At 36.7% G+C, this 17,742-nt stretch overlaps 1 protein-coding gene across 3 annotated transcripts in view; it reads right to left on the bottom strand.

The window, feature by feature from the left end:
- UIMC1 (ubiquitin interaction motif containing 1) overlaps positions 1-17,742 on the bottom strand; it is a 118,146-nt gene that overhangs the window by 43,038 nt on the left and 57,366 nt on the right. For all 3 annotated transcript variants that reach the window (XM_042945789.1, XM_042945805.1, XM_042945798.1), the window contains 3 exons: positions 10,780-10,844; positions 8,653-8,729; positions 4,063-4,166 (listed from right to left, as the gene is read on the bottom strand). In XM_042945789.1, the coding sequence (XP_042801723.1) occupies positions 4,063-4,166; positions 8,653-8,729; positions 10,780-10,844 (246 nt within the window). The remainder of the gene's footprint in view (positions 1-4,062; positions 4,167-8,652; positions 8,730-10,779; positions 10,845-17,742) is intronic.

The following is a 17,742-nucleotide window of genomic DNA, read 5'->3' as shown; positions in this document are numbered from 1 at the left end:
TTTGAGCTCCGAGGCAACTGGGTTTCGTTTTGTTTTGTTTTGTTTTGTTTTTTGTTTTGTTTTGTTTTGATTTAGGCCACCCCTAAAATCTACTGCCTGTGAATGAGATCCAACAGAGGGAAACAGGCCATCTAAATACCAAGTCAAACAGTTTCTACAATTGCCAGAAAATGTTGTTTTTCAACACACCTGCCTTTTTACTTGAAAAGACATACTGTGAAAGGGTGAAAAAAGAAACAAGAAAAAGAACTAATAGTGGTTGAGTTCATATTCTATACTAGGCCTGGGCAAGGATTTTCCATACCTGTCTCTCACAACCCAACTGGCAGAGGTATCACTAGCTCCAGGATTACAGAAGAGGAAATTGAGATTTGTTTGAAAGATAAAGTAACCTGCTTGCTGATCACAAAGTTAGGAAGTGGCCAATCTAGACTTGAACCGGGCTTGTGTGGCATCAAAACTTTAGTATTTCCATTATACCATATTTTGGCAAAAGCAAAAAAGCATCCCCTCTACTTTGTTTCTGGAAGCTGACCCTCCCAACTATTGGGAGATTATCTGGTTCTATTATTCTTCTCTAAAAGGTGGGGAGAACCAACTGTGTCTGGAAGTTCTGGATGTCATTTATTCCAAGCTTAGTCACTTAGCTTCTCAGAAACCCAGGTTCCTCTGTTCATAAATCTTACACTTAAAAGTTGTCTTATGCATGCAAAGCCATTTGAACAGAAGGGAGAAAAATCAATATACTCTAAAACTTGCAAGTAGTTTTGAGTTACTGAAAGTTAATGGCAATTGAGTAGTTACTTGGCATTCTAAAGTTCACTAAGCACAGAAATGTTATATGACATGAATGTCACTGGTGCTCACACCCAGCACTAACACTCCTTTGTATTCATCACCAGCTCTGTAAAATGCACAGAATGTACCTTCAACTATTAATGTATTCAAGAGGGAGTAGTCTATTATTGTCTTATTGTGAATACAATACCATTTCCAATCACATTCATAGGCAACCCAGAAGGTTTCTGAACATTTTTATATAAAGGAAGATTTTTTTCAGCACCATTTAAAAGTTCTATTTAAATATTAACTACAATGGAGGAATCTCAAGAGGAAAACATATAAGCGAGGCAGGTTTTATTAGGGCTGTGTAGTCAGGGATTCAGTCTCTGAAGAGCTGCCTCTACTCCTTTTAAAATACTACCCAGTCATTTCTCAAACAAGGTACTTGGACACTGAATCTTGATCACTTAAAGGTTAGCCCTTACCTTCTGGCCTCAAAAGAAATCTCACTTCAAGAAATGAACCAAGTGAAAATAAAAGTACGTCCTACAAGTCACCAACTCCCTCCCACTCCCCCATCCAGTTTATCTAAACAGAAAGCTGTTTAGTTAGATCTTTCCCCTCTTTCCATAGGACTCAACACAGTTTACTTAAAAACCAACTGACTACACCAACTGTTTGATGCTGAATAACTTCTATTAACATTTCTGAGAAAAGACTATCTGAAACTCCAACCAAGGGGTTCTCTCAGGCAAGATATTCAGAAAATACTATTTCCAAAGGAACCTGACCACTGCAAGAAGTCAAATCAAGGATTACAGTTCTGCCGTGGTATTCCAAATAAATACTTTTGAGCAATTCTCTGTCATTAGTAAGTTAGTATCCCTGAACAGCCACAATATATTACAAAGCAGTAAAATAATAACTGGTTCCACATACATACTTCTACTTGTGCCAAATCTTTACTATGTGTTTTATACTCTTTATCTAATTTAATCTTCAGAGCAACCCAGTAAAATAGGTTCTTTTTTGTCTCCATTTTACATATGAAGAACTGAAATTCAAAAAAGCATTCTTCTTCTATGTTCCCCTAATGCCCTGGGCATCTCTATCATTACATTTGTCAGACCACATTAAAATTATCTATGTGTCTATTTCCTCCTTACCACCAGGACCCTTTGAGAGAAGCGACTGTTTTTTTGTTGTTGTTATCTTTGTATCTCAAGAGTCTAAAACAATGACTGGCACACAGTACACAAACTATAGTATTTGTCAAATATACGAAATGAATAAAACAATTAAGTCCAATGCTCAAAGCTCCTTGCACTACACCATACCACCTTCCAATAAACAAGAAATTTTAGGACAAATGAACCTCTACACAGATTCTAAGAGTAAGGGACTACACCCATTCTGATACTATCTTTGTGCTCATAAAATGTTCAGATTCTACCTTTCTAATAAGCAACTTGTAACTAGTAAGTGATTGGGTAAAAACTACAGTATCTCTAACATTTTTTAATAGAAATTTCTAAGGCTATTTATAGACATCTATAGATACCAGCAAATAGCAACACCGAAAAGAGGACATCCGATATAAGAAAGGCCATACATACACCTCTATCCATTTGATGTGTAGCGGTGCAGACTATAAATCCTAAATAGGGGTTGCACTCTTTGCCCCAAAGAATAGTCTCCTTTGCAGTCACAGGTGGATAAGAAATCAGCCTTGATAAACAAAAGGACTGTAGGGCTTCTTCTGTAGTTAAAATGACTCTGTTAGTATCACTCTGTTCTCCATCCCTATTTACAAGGTTCTGGTCCCTCCCTGGGAAGCCATTTTGACATTCTCTAGCAGGATCTGTCCTTAGGTCACTCTGTTGCAGAGATTGTCACCATCTTCCCTACCACCACTAGCATCAGGGAATCTTTGTCAGGTGTGACAGATCAGGTTGCAGGGAACCACACGGTGTGCATGATTCATGAAAGCAGAATTTCTACCCAGTTACCTGCAATGAAGAGACCAGGGAAGGGATCTACTTTCTATTGTAAAAACTGTTTTCAAAAGACCTAGACTATAAAAAGGAGTAAGAGAATGAAACTTTTTTTTTTTTTAATGCTCAGGATAAGATAGCATACACAAATGTAACAAAATATTTATCCATAGAAAAATTAGTTTAATTCTCAGGGTGCTTTACAGAGCAACAGATTTTAAAGATTCTAAAATTTTTTAAATTCTTGGTAAATTACTTCATCAGACTCAATATGAAAAATATATACTGAAAATCTTAATTAGAAGTATGAACTTGTAGGGCACCTGGGTGGCTCAGTTGGTTGAGCGTCCAACTCTTGATTTTGGCTCAGGTCATGATCCCAGGGTTGTGGGACTGACCCCCACATCAACCTTAACACTGAGTGCAGAGCCTGCTTAAGAGTCTCTCTCCCTGTCTCTCTCTCTCTCCCTCTCTCTCTCTCTCTCTCCTTCTGCCCCGCCCCCTGCCCCATTTATGTGCTAGTTCTCTCTCTCAAAAAATAATAATAGTAATAAAAGAAGGATGAACTTGTATCATTCATCTCTACGGCTGATACCAGATATGTGAAGTTAGGAAATTTAATACAACAAATAAAGATTTGCTTATTTTTTCATGCTGCTATCCTGATTTTGCATTTCTTTTTTCTTTTTAAAGTTTATTTATTCATTTTGAGAGAGAGAGAGAGAGAGAGAGCGAGCAGAACCCTGATGCAGGGCTCAAACTCACGAGCCATGAGGTCATGACCTGAGCCAAAATCAAAAGTCAGACACTTAACCGACTGAGCCACTCAGGTGCCCCCTGACTTTGCATTTCTGATCACATCTAGAAATCAGGACTGAAAGTTACATCATAATATAAATACAGTGACTTTTTCTAAGATTGTTCATTTCTGTTACTTATCAGTAATTTAATAGAAATATCCCAGACTTTGGAGATAAATCGGTGTTTAAATTCTAGTTTTACCATTATTAACATTTTGAATATGAGCAAATGACTTAAACATTCTAAGCCTCTGTTTCCCCATCTGTAATAGAAAATAATAAAGCATATTAAGAAATCAAGAAATGGTGACTACTCGTATTTTAAAACAGTGCTGAACTGAAGTGTAAGAATCTCCCTCTGACATAAGTATCCCCAAAACTACAACTTTCTGTCACTTAAATCTTTCCAGCCAAGTTAATGCTGCATCAGAGAGAGGACTAGCCGGAGAAAGAAAACACTAAGAAAAATTATACAGAATATTCACCTCCTTATCTGCCATTATTATTCTTACTTCATCCAGGATCTCTCTGCTACCTGAAGAGACTTCTTTTTCAAGGTCAAAAGTTTCGGAAGAACTTAGCTGTGTCTCTGTAATTTAAAAAGTTAAAAAGTCATTAATTTCCATTTTATATTTTCATACTTAAAAAAACAAACACCTATTTCCCCTTAAGCTTAGGGTATAATACCGCAGTGGTAATACAGATCTAGTTTGTTTCTTCTTAAAGCTTTATTTATTTTTTTTTAACGTTTATTTATTTTTGAGACAGAGAGAGACAGAGCATGAACGGGGGAGGGTCAGAGAGAGGGAGACACAGAATCTGAAACAGGCTCCAGGCTCTGACCTGTCAGCACAGAGCCTGACACAGAGCTCGAACTCACGGACCACGAGATCATGACCTGAGCTGAAGTCGGCCGCTTAACCGACTGAGCCACCCAGGCGCCCCTCTTCTTAAAGCTTTATTGAGGCACAATTTACATAAAACAATTCACCAATTCTCAGTATACAGTTTGATGAGTTTTGGCAAATGTATACAATTTATACATGGTATCATTTATACCATGTAATCACCAAAATCAAGTTATAAAGCATTTCTAAGCACCCAAAAAGTTCTTATGTACCCCTTTGCAGTGAATTCCCCACTGCTTGGCTCCTTGCAATGACCAATCTACTTTACAATCCTATAGTTTTCCCTTTTCTAGAATGTCACATAAATGAAATCCTACAGTATGCCATCTTTTGTGTCTGACTTCTTTCATTTAGTATAATGTGTTTGAAAAGCATTCATTTTGTTACATATCAGTAGTTCATTCCGGTTTACTACTGAGTAGTAGTATTCCACTGTATGGATGTATCACAATTTGTTTATCCATTCACCAGTTAATCCACCTGGCTTCTTTTCAGCATAGTTCTGTTTTTAAAATGTATTTATTTTGACAGAAAACAAAAAATTGCCAATGTTAGTTCTAAGGTTAAAGGGATGATTAGAGAAGACAAAAATTGGGAGCAAAAACAGAAAAGACATTCTAGGCAAAAATATGCCTTTCTTTAATATATTTTTTAGGCAGCATCTATTTGTTCAACATTAACTCAACAAATATTTATGAACAACAAGTTCCAGGCACTGTACAGGCTATAAGCAACATGGAGATATAAGATGGGGTCCCTCATAGTCTAGTTCAGGAGTCAGCAAACTATAGCTCATGGCCCAAAATCAGCCAGCCTCCTGTTTTTGTAAATAAAGTTTTATTGGAACACAGCCACACACATTCTTCTTTGTATTTTATGGTTCCTTTTGTGCTAAAATGGTAGTATTGAGTAGTTTCAATGGCAGAGATGAGTAGTTTATCCCATAAAGCCTAAAATATCTCTCTAGTCTTTTGCAGAAAAAGTCTGCCAACCTCTGGTGGAGACACTTATCACTTAATATAACAAAATAACAGTACCTCTATGTCAAAAAAGGACAACAAATCTGAAAAAGAAACTTATCCCAGAATACAAATCCAGTAAGTTCTCTCTTATCTACACTGCAAGCACTGTACATCTAACTGATACTTATGTTCTTCACAAATATAATGGCCAATATTGGGCAAATAAAGTACCTATAAAATACTAAGGTTATCTTCTCAATCATCAAAGAGGGATTAAACACATTTCTAGTGTTAACTATACTTCTATACCTTATAATTTTTCTCTGAAAAATGAATATGCATGAACACACACACAGATTTTATTACCTTCATGGGAAAAGGCTTACAGTGCATAAACTTCAAAGTCTTCTTTGTCAGGACCCCCCTCTACTTGCTAGATGAGATGCTGCCCGATTCATGAATTGTTTAATAAAACCAAAAAAAAAAAAAAAGAAAGAAAGAAACTTCTTTGCCAAGTTTCCTTGAGAGTACCAAAAAAGACATTCAGTCTGCTAAAAAAAAATCAGAGCTACTCATTGTTTGCACTACTGTAATGATAAGAAGTCTTTAATTAAGCTTTCTGTAGATGGCTGAAATATTCAACTATAAAGACAAGACAGCATTAGCTCTTTAGAAATAAACAATGCTAGGAGCATATACAATATAGGCATAAGGCTATAATCCTGCTTCTTCAACAAAGTGAGTAACTCTAAAAAGATGTGATAATTCTGAATATCAGATCCCTGGAACTGTCAGAAATATAGGACAACACAAAAAAGGTAAGATGAACTACAACACTCAATCTGTATTTCATTCATTTAGAAAACATCCAGAACTCAAATTTTCCAGAAAATCTAGTTGCATAGCTTCTAAATTATACATTTACAAAGACATTCAGGAATCTGGCTCCATGGAGAAGTAGTTATACTTTCTTAGCAAAAGGAACAGTAATGTAATGAAAACCTTTTACAATCTCATGTAGAAGTGGTTTATGTCAGCAAACAGTTGGACTTAATTAGCAAGCTAATGACAGCAAGTCATGATCATAAAAGTTATCTAACCTCAGTACTGAAGGGCATGCTTTTCCCTCTCATTAACCAGGGCTTTCAAAATTATTGTATTTATAAGGTTCCTCCTGCAAGATCCTAAGGTGACATCACATGCCATCATCCTAAACACACTGAGTGGGTGTGTATGTATATGTACACATACATATGTGGAGGAGATACACACATACATCCAATGGGATGGCATGAATCAGCAATCCAAGACAAAGGAGGGTAAAGTTTTCTTTTCACAAAGATAGCACAGCATCCCTGAGTGCTCCTGCCAAAATCAGAGCACTTGGTAGTGGGGTCTCTCAGCGGGTATTATTAGGCAGTAATCCAAATATATTTTATAAGAATTAAGAAACCACTTTCAATAAAAAACAACATAATTAAACTTTAAAAATAAGAAAGGCCTTTATGATATGCTGCCAAATGTTTATAAATGTTTATAGGTCTTTCCTAGAATAATGTGTAAACTAAGTTTAAGTCTCTAAAGAAAAAAGTTGAAAGAAACCAAAATAAGAAACTATGTGTCTCTCTGACCCTGATAGGTTATCTTACTGCCCAAAGAGTTTAAACATTGATAGGAAGTCCCTCAATCTCACATGAATGAGGTTACTGATAAATGTAGTGGGTCCCACTTTTAAGAAAGGCAAAACAAGAAAATATAAGCTAAAACAAATTCCTTAAAAAGTAGTGGCTCATTATCACAAAGTAATTTTTCATATTATACAATGATTCAGCTCAAGAGTTCCCTTAGATAATGGGTATCTTAGCTCATTTAAAATTATTTTATGTACTGGGGTGCCTGGGTGGCGCAGTCGGTTAAGCGTCCGACTTCAGCCAGGTCACGATCTCGCGGTCCGTGAGTTCGAGCCCCGCGTCAGGCTCTGGGCTGATGGCTCGGAGCCTGGAGCCTGTTTCCAATTCTGTGTCTCCCTCTCTCTCTGCCCCTCCCCCGTTCATGCTCTGTCTCTCTCTGTCCCAAAAATAAAAAACGTTGAAAAAAAAATTTTTTTTTAATAAAAAAATAAATAAAAAATAAAAAAAATAAATTATTTTATGTACCAAGGCGGGGGGATGGGCAAAATGGGTGAAGGGGAGTGGGAAATACAGGCTTCTGGTTATGGAATGAATAACCAGTACAGCACAGGGAATACAGTCTATGGTACCGTAAAAGTGCTTCAGGGTGACAGATGGTAGCTATGCTTGTGGTGACCACAGCATAATGTATAAATTTGCCAAATCACAAGTTGTACACATGAAACTAGTGTAACATTGTATGTTAGCTATACTTCAATTAAAATAAATAAAATCCCATTAGCAAAAAAAATTTTAATAAAAGTTTGCTACAATTAAAGCAAAAAAAAAAAATGATTTTGTATGTCAAAATCTATTCATGTACAACCTTGAATGAACATCTCTTGTACCTAAAGTAAGGTACCCCATGTGTTTTCATCTCTACAATTAACAAAAAGCAAAGTACAGTGCTTAACTAGGTTAAATGTCTTATCTGAAATTAAAAATAAGTCAATGACAGAACTGTACACAAAATTCAATTTCTGGACTCCCTCTGCAATGAGTAAATGGCATATAAAATTAGTAAAAGGCTCTGAGAAAAATCTGTTTAATGACAGGCATATTTGAGGCAAGTCCAATTTGGAGAACCCATAAACCAAAATATAAAGTCCTCTTGCCTCTCAATGTACAGTTAAATGCTATTCCTGATGTTTTGCTGCCATATCTGATGAGGCTGGTAAGCAAACAAGTAGACAAAAGAGCCATATTAATCTCAAAACTAAAATAGCTCTAAGTGAAGATTAAGAATCAGAGCCAATGTCCATTAAAAAAGTGAGTGCGTACGTACATGTATGTGTGTGTGTGTGTGTGTGTGTATACATGTGTGTGCATATATGTGTGTGTATATATATGTGTATATATGTGGGTGTGTGTGTATATATATATGTATATGTATATATATATGGAGGAGATATACACACATATATCAATCACACATAAACCTCCTGAGAATGGGCTGGAAAAGTCAGAAAAATTAATTGGCACAAAAAGGTAAGATAGCTAAGGATCAGATTGAGTAAAATCAGTGAAGTGCTTACCAGGACACACAGTGATTTCCTCTGCAGAACTCTCTGGCATAAGGACTGAACTTCTCTTACTGGTCAAAGCAGCAATGCTGAAAAAGAACCAAACCTTAAGTGAATCCCAGTGAACCAAATTAGAACACAAGGCCAAAAGCAATGGTGAGTCATTTACAAGGCCACAGGTAATCTATACCTGCCATCTGATACCACTTGCACAACAGGGGAGCAAGGAATTGGTAGTGAAAACTCCAGGTCAGAAATGGGGAAAACAAACATGCTTACAACTCTGGTTGCAGTGAAATCACTGAACCAAAAGAACCCCCTTTTGGAATCTTTACAAAGGAAAGTTGAAGGGTAAGGACTATCTGTGAATACCAAGGAAGACAAAAACTCCACTCCAATGTAAGAATGTCAATGGTGTTTTATAGCCTCCATCTCAGCCTTCTGAAGGTTAGAGATTTGTAAACTCATAAGAGAAAATATGGAGATTCTCCTAACAACACACTATAAGAGAAAATATGGAGATTCTCCTAACAACACACTATCTTTTCCCTCACCTTGCAGTTAAATTTCCTCTTTATCTCAAGATGTGGCTTTTTCCAACCAACAAAAAAAATGTAATTCCAAACTGCCCTATAGTGAAGACCTGCCCATACAAGTTGAAAAGCTCTTCTGAGAGTAACATAATTATGAATCACTCCCATCAAACTTCTAGTTTATCCTGCTTGTCCATGGAGTGTAATCTCCTTCTGACACAGGAACACATGGATGAGAAATCTGAGCATCTGAGCTACCCTCCTCATGCTTCACAGAGCTTTATGATTGTTTGATCAAGTATGCAAGAGAACGCTTAAAAACATACAACCCGACATCAACCAAGAACCACAGAGAAGAGAGACTAACCATCACTGGTCCATGATAAATAACTAAATCCTAATAGGAAACCACAAGTGATTTCTCTCTCTAAATAAAACATCTAGTAACATTTGTTATAAACTCCAGCCAGACACAGTTTACTCTGCAGGTAACATTAGGGCTCTATTCAAAGGGTCCATCACAAAACAATTTGCTGACATTTATAAAATGGGCTAATCAATTTGAAGTCAAACCACATTGCCTGCAATTCCAACTCTCTCCTGGTGACAAAGCATATAATCATTTATTAAAACTTACATCTGCTCTGCACAAGGCTCACCACAACAAAGCACAGGGACCTGCCAGAAGCAGAAGGCCTGCTCCAGTTAAAACCACTTCCAAAATTGTCTTAACAGCAGGAGAATCAAACCAAAACCATTATTCTTCAACTCAGGAAGAAATATCTCCTACTATCAACTTAACCAAAAGCCCAAGAACCACCACCAAATTACAGCAAATGGTAATAGCGCCTCAACTTCCACATGAGAGATGAAGGTCATTCAACACAAAATTAAGCTCTACAGTAATCCCCAAAGGTCAACTACCAGATAAAAGGGAAAAGTAATTGAAAACCTGATCCAGTTGATAATGCAGTTTGTAACCAATCAACCACTATATATTATTAAGGTGAGAAAACTTAAGAAGGTAACCCCATCAATCAATCAATCAGCAAGAATAACTGAGGAGGTAATACAAACACAGCAATTTAAGGAAAAAATGAAAGACAGATTAAAAGTGGCAAAGGACAGGAAGTGAAGGTGACACATAGTCTCTGTGACCTGAATAATATGAATAATAAAAAACAAGTCTCAAGAATAGCCTTAAAAGATGTATACAATTTGAATATGCAGATAAAATAAGCATAAGGGAATAAAGAAAGAGGACAGGTGGTCTAGAAGGACTAAAAAAATCTAGAGCTTTCAAATTGGCATAGGAAGCTAGAATAGTTAAAAGAGTAGCAGGATGTAAACACTATTCAGGAATGGTATAAATGGGATATCAGCCAAGATGGCTGGACAAAAAAAAAGTCTCTTCCACTCTAATATTCTAGACTTCTATGAGATACATATTTGAGAATTGGAAGATAATAATCTCTCTTGGTTTGTGTTTATAAAGGAGCTAAAAGATCCCTGACAAGCTGTCCCTATACAGTCTCACTAATGTCGTTCATCTCTCTTATTCTGGCACCATCAGAGAATTCAGACACATAACAACATATAAACTTACCTTTGTGAGGCAGGTACAGAGTTTCCTTCTTCAGAAGTTTCTTCAACAAATAGCCCTTGGGAAGACTGCAAAGAAATATATAACATCCTAAATATATAGGCACAGATGAACTGGTTTGTCCTCTATTAAAAAAATAAAATTAATTGCTCAACACTATTAATCAGCAATTAGCTATAAGAATAAAACATTTTACATAAGTAAGTTTCAGTAAAAAGAGCACATCCTATGGAGTGAGAACACTGGGTTTTACATCCCAAGTGGATCACACATCAACTCTGTAATCTAGGATAAGTCACATCTCAATCTGTTTCCTCATCTTAAAACGGGTATTAATGACGACCTCACAGAGCATTATTGTGAGAATTTAAAAATATGTATGATGTACTTTGTAAAATGTAAGACATATGAATATTAATTGTGAGTCAAATGAATTATGATTTCAAAAAAGCAATTACAGGAGCGTCTGGGTGACTCAGTCGGTTAAGCATCTGACTTTGGCACAGGTCATGATCTCACAGTTCATGAGGTCAAGCCCTGCATTGGGCTCTGTGCTGTTAGCGTGCACAGCCTGCTTCAGATCCTCTGTCTCATTTCCGTCTCTCTCTGCCCCTCCCCGGCTTGCACTGTCTCTCTCAAAATAAATAAGTAAACTTAAAAAAAAAATTCATAACAGGGTGCCTGGGTGGCTCAGTTGGTTAAGCATCTGACTTCAGGTCAGGTCAGGGATCTCATGGTTCGTGCATTCAAGCCCTGCATCAGGCTCTGTGCTGACAGCTCAGAGCCTGGAGCCTGCTTTGGATTCTGTGTCTCCCTCTCTCTGCCCCTTGCTCTCTCACTCTCTCTCTCTCTCTCAAAAATAAACATTAAAAAAAATTTTTTTAAATACATAACATCAAAAAAATTATAAAGCTTTTGTTGTGATAGAGAAAATACAGAGAAAAGCCCAGTTTCCAATGGACATATTCTGTTGCAAAAAACAATGCAATCTGTAAAAGAAGTCTAAGTACAACCAGGTCATAAAACAGAACATCCCAACAGGAAGGTTATAAAGGTTCCTTTTGCTACAAATCTGCCACTATCATTTTAATATCTGGCTACAGGGATATCTTTCAAGAAATGTAACAAAAAAGGGGCGCCTAGGTGGATCAGTCGGTTAAGCTGTGGACTTTGGCTCAGGTCATGGATCTCACAGTTTGTGGGTTCAAGCCCCACGTTGGGCTCTATGCTGACAGCTCAGAACCTGGAGCCTGCTTGGGATTCTGTGTCTCCCTCTTTCTCTGCCCCTCCCCTACTCACACTCTGTCTTTCTCTCTCAAAAATGAATAAATGTTAAGGAAAATTTTAACTTAAAAAATGTAACAAATAGGGACTAGATTAAAAAAAGATTATTTTCTATGATTAATAAAGTTGGTACAAATGTCAACTCATTAAATGTAGGTGCACATAAGAGCACAGAAACTTCCCTAAGAGCACAGCTGCCTTAGGGAAATTTCTGAAGAAGGGCCTGAGCTGTAAGGCTTCTTCCAATAGATATAAAGCTACTGGCTGTAGTTTTCAGGGTCTCCTAACAGGATATAAATAACCTAAACAAGCTAAACATCTCTGTACCACTCAGGCAAATGATAAAATATACTAAAAAACAGAAAATAGCTGAGATGAAACTTCATTCAAAGGAAAGATAAAGCTGTACAATGATCAGGAATGCAATCATCATGAAAAATGAGGGTTAAACAGAACTGACAAAAGGACTAAAATACGACAGCAATAAATAGTCACCTGAGTATTTGTTTGAAATCAGTAGTGACGAAACACTGATTACTAAAATTTTTTTAAAAATTTAAAAAGGTAAATACTGACACCTAGTGTCCATTTAGTAGATTTTACTCTCTTAGAAGGACTAGTTGAATAAACTTGAGCTTCAGAATCAATCAAGGCAATTAAGTTAAAAGATACCTACACCTCTACCTTAGACTAAAAGCATATCTACCTTTCTCAGTGTTTTTTTTTTAATTATTATACGCCTATTATGTGCCAAGCCTATGCAAATCACTTTAAAATGCATTATCTCCTTTAATCCTCATAAGAACCTTGTGAGGCAGAAACTATTATTTTAGAAATGAGGAAAGGGGCGCCTGGGTGGCTCAGTCGGTTAAGCAGCTGACTTCGGCTCAGGTCATGATCTTGCGGTCCGTGAGTTCGAGCCCCACGTCGGGCTCTGTGCTGACAGCTCAGAGCCTGGAGCCTGTTTCAGATTCTGTGTCTCCCTCTCTCTGACCCTCCCCCGTTCATGCTCTGTCTCTCTGTCTCAAAAATAAATAAACGTTAAAAAAAAAAAAAAAATTAAAAAAAAAAAAAGAAATGAGGAAAGTGAAACTTTGACAGGTTAAATAATTTACCCAAAATTAGAGTTGGCCAAAAGTGGAGCTGAAATCCAACTCCAAAATCCATGTTCTAACCATTATTGTTATATTGTTTACTCAAGTAATACTCCTACAATCATTTCAACACAGAATCTCAAAAATGTCATTTCAATAAATCATTTCTTCAAGTTTATTTCTTTTGAGAGAGAGTGAGCAAGCGAGAGAGGACGAACCAGCAGGGGAGGGGCAGAGACAAAGAGGGACAGAGGATCTGAAACAGGCTCCACGCTGAAAGCAGAGAGCCCAATGCAATTTACTCACAAACTGTGAGATCATGGCCTAAGCCAAAGTCGGAGGCTAAACCGATTGAGCCACCCAGGCACCCATCAATAAATCATTTTTAATTTCTAAACTTACACCTCTGCGGCAGCATTCTGAACGTAGGGGTAAAGTGAGGTTCTTCCAGAATATGAAAATAACATAGCAAAATAAGCAAACAAAACTTGAATACCCAAATCTAATCAAGGTGAACAGGGACACATGATATGAATACAACTTTAAGGAAGCTGTAGCCTAATCAAGACACTGCATTCTGCCTGAAGAAATAACATGTTAATGAAAAAGGGGTGATATGAATCTAAAAAAGAAAAATCCAAAAATTCAGAATCAAGCAGTGTCATCAACACCATGGCCTGGGAAGTAAAAATTAACAGACACATCATCTGGTCACTATAGAAATGTCTTCTGTTACCAGGCATTAGTAGCATCATCCATTAAAATTACTATTTTCTGATTACTATTTTCAGCCTTCCAGATACCTTCATCCTAGAAGAAGGCTCAATGGACGGTGAACCTGAATATTCTGGTCACCAAAAACATCTATCTTCCATAATAAATCAGCAAACTGTCATCTGGTGTACAAGTCAGCTTGAAGTTTGACTTGTCAACATCAGTTCTCACACCCCCACATAATCTGGCCATTTCTGGAAAATAAATTCCAGTATCTGGACTGAAAAATTAAGGATCAGACCCTAAAGAGTAGCGACCACATCAATATACTACTCCTCCACCTCCCAGCTGTATGGCCATCAAGATGATCTTTCCATCTTCACTAACAACCTCTCTATTGTTGCTGTGATGCCAGAAACTAGCTATCTGATTCGAAAGCTTTTAAAACCTTCATGTATACTAAAGCAATTTGCCTCAAAGTGAATGTTTTTAAGTCCCTATTTCTAGAAATCTTTTGCTATCTCTATCAACCAAGGAGTCTCATATATCGGCAGCTCCAGCAAAGTCATAATCAATAGAAAATGTTTAATAAACATGTAAATTCTTTCTACCCACAGCTCCTAAAAGCAAAAAACCAAGTGGTAAAATTACAACTGTAAGATTTTCATTATTTGCCTATAAAATTTGCAAGTTTGTTTGTTTTGTTTTTTACAGATCCTATTCTGTGTTGGCAAGACTGACCTAGGCATTCTCATACATTACTGTAAGGAAGGAGTACACATTTGAGCAACCTTTCCAAAACGCAACTTGGCAATAAATAGCAAGACCTTTTTTTATGTTTGCAGCTCTTTAACCCAGAATTTTTCTTGCTCCCTACCCCTAAGGATACTAATTTTAAATAGAACAAAGTTTTACTTAAGAAAAATGTTTATCACAACCAAAATATCTAGCAGTATGAAAAGGGTTAAAATATTATGATAAATTCATAAGCCAGACTATTATGCAGTCATTAAAAAAGTGAAATCTACAAATGATTTTAATATCATAAGAAAATGTGTACACAATGTTAACATAAAAATACAAAAATATAATTTTATAGACACTGTACAAAAATAGGTATAGAAGATGAAGGAGTATATCACTAGATGGTAGGACCCTGAATGTTATCAACTTTATTCTTTAAACTTTTCAGTATTTTTCAACAGTTCTAAGTGATTTCTAAAATTAATGTTAATGACAGTGACTATATGGATACTTACTAGTTTGTCTGCCTGGTCTCTTTTTTTGCTAAAGACAGTCCATCACCCCTCCCACTATATTATAGCAGTGGACTTAGTCACTTGTACAATTTGACACAGACCACACATCAGGCCACAGTAAGCTGGGCTGGTGAAGGCTACTAACCCCAAATGGGCCATAAGTCCTTTCCTAGAATTTGAAATTGGAACTGAAAGAGAATAAATCTCCTATAACCTGCATTTAAGTTTGGAAGCTGTAGGATCAGTGTCTTCCACCTACCATTGTGAAAGAGAAGCCAAGAAAGCCAATATGTAGGGAGAAAAACGAAGCAGATACCACAATATAGCAATTAGATATAGAAAAATTACAGATAACATTCCAGACCTTGTCCAGGCTTAGTTACCATCCTGTTTTAGAATTTATGAGGCACCCTGTTTCCTCATGATAAAGTCCTCTTTTTTTTTTTTTTTAAACATTTCCCATTTATTTTTGAGAGAGACAGAGACAGAGTGAGAGCGGGGGAGGGGCAGAGTGAGGGAGACACAGAAACTGAAGCAGGCTCCAGCCCCAAGCTGTCAGCACAGAGCCTAACATGGGGCCAAACCCACAAACTGCAAGATCATGACCTGAGCCAAAGGCGGACACTCAACCAACTGAGCCACCCAGGCACTCCGAGATAAAGTCTTCTTTTTTAATTAAACTAGCTTGATTTGATAGCTTGTGGCCAAATAGTACTTACTATATATAGTATTTGGTGGCCAGGTTCAGGGAAGTTAGAGAACTTCAGTCTTTATAGTGCCCCCATCATCTTTGAGCTGGTACTCATACACTGCTGTTCCAAAGTCACTGCTTTCAAACCTTAGAACTTGACAAAAGGCTACGTTCTACAACTCTAGTCCTTGGGATTTTGAATTTTTTTTTTCAACGTTTTTTATTTATTTTTGAGACAGAGAGAGACAGAGCATGAACGGGGGAGGGGCAGAGAGAGAGGGAGACACAGAATCGGAAACAGGCTCCAGGCTCCGAGCCATCAGCCCAGAGCCTGACGCGGGGCTCGAACTCACGGACCGCGAGATCGTGACCTGGCTGAAGTCGGACGCTTAACCGACTGCGCCACCCAAGCGCCCCTAGTCCCTGGGATTTTGAAGCTAACAACTTGAATTACAATCAATCAGTCAACAAATACAATAAATAAATGTTCATTTATAGAGCTAATTTATTCTCTTAAGGGGAAGTATCTCTGAATTACAAACAACTAACAAACAAACATGTTATCACAAGCACAATCTAACTTTCCTTTGGAAAAGAGGTAAGTCACTAGAAGAATTGTTAAGAAAAATACTTTCCCTTCCCTTACAGCAATCTTGCCAGAATGTGGATGAAGAAGGCTGCTGAGGAAGAATGATAGGTACCCTCAATGAATGCTGTTCTGGTCCCTTAGAGAGAACTACCATTTACTGAGTGCCTATAATCTCCTAAGCATCATACTAGACATTTTACATAATTCACCTTAATCATTAAAACTACTGTAAGACATGAATTACTATTCTCATTTTACAGATGTAAAACTGAGATTCACAAGGGTTAAATAGCTTGCTCAAAGATATACAGTTACTAAAACACAAAAGTCAAAATTCAAACTGCAAATCCATGTTCTCTACACTATGCTGTGAAATTTCTCATAGCTAAAAAATCATTTCTTGAACTCTTATCATAAGAGACAGAATAGGATAACAGCAAAACAAAACCAAAAACTGAGAGCCCAAAAATAAAAATAGTAACAAACAGCATACGCATAGAAAAGAATACTCCAAATTTAAACTTTCGGTTTATACATTATAATTATATATTGTGTATAATACATAACTATGTATATTATAATTACATGATTGCTTTTATAATATCTAGAGAAAAAAATAGAATATAAGCTTTGATATATAATACAATCTAGATATATCAGAAAAAAAAACTGAAAAGGCAACCTAAATGTTCCCAAATAGGCGATTGTTTTTGGTAAATTATAGAAAACCACCACAAGCAAAATAAAAAATATACCATCATGTGGGGGGGAAATAAACTGGAAAACTACCCTTCCTATTAAAAAGGACCACTTCCTCTAATATGTAAAGGGTGACTACAAAACAAGAAAAAAACTGTTGAAAAAGAAAAATGCCCATAAAATCTAAACAGCCAGAAGAGGAAATATAAATGGGTTTCAACTGCACACACAATAAAAGAAAAGCAATTTAAGACTGTATTGAGATAGTATATTTCATTCCTCAGATTGGCAAAGATCAAAAAGTCCTAATAGTACTGATTTGGTATGGTTATAGGGAAGCTGGTACTCATACACTGCTGTGAATGTAAATTTATACAACATCTATGGAAGGCAATTTGGCAGTAGCTAACAAAACTGTAAATGCATATATCCTTTGATCCACCAATTATATCTACAAGAAATTATGCAAATATCTCCCATGTGGATGAAACATCTTCATACAAGAGTAATCAATGCAATAGTGTTTGTAAAATATCAGAAACCTAAAAGTCAACCAATAGGGGCACTGGATAAAATTCATCCATACACAGTGTATTACACATCCAAAATAAGGAAGAAATTCCTTATGTACAATTA

This window comes from Panthera leo, chromosome A1 (assembly GCF_018350215.1).
Source record: "Panthera leo isolate Ple1 chromosome A1, P.leo_Ple1_pat1.1, whole genome shotgun sequence".
Taxonomy (NCBI): domain Eukaryota; kingdom Metazoa; phylum Chordata; class Mammalia; order Carnivora; family Felidae; genus Panthera; species Panthera leo.
Note: the sequence above shows the minus strand (reverse complement) of the source record. Positions and strands in the feature narration are given on the sequence as shown.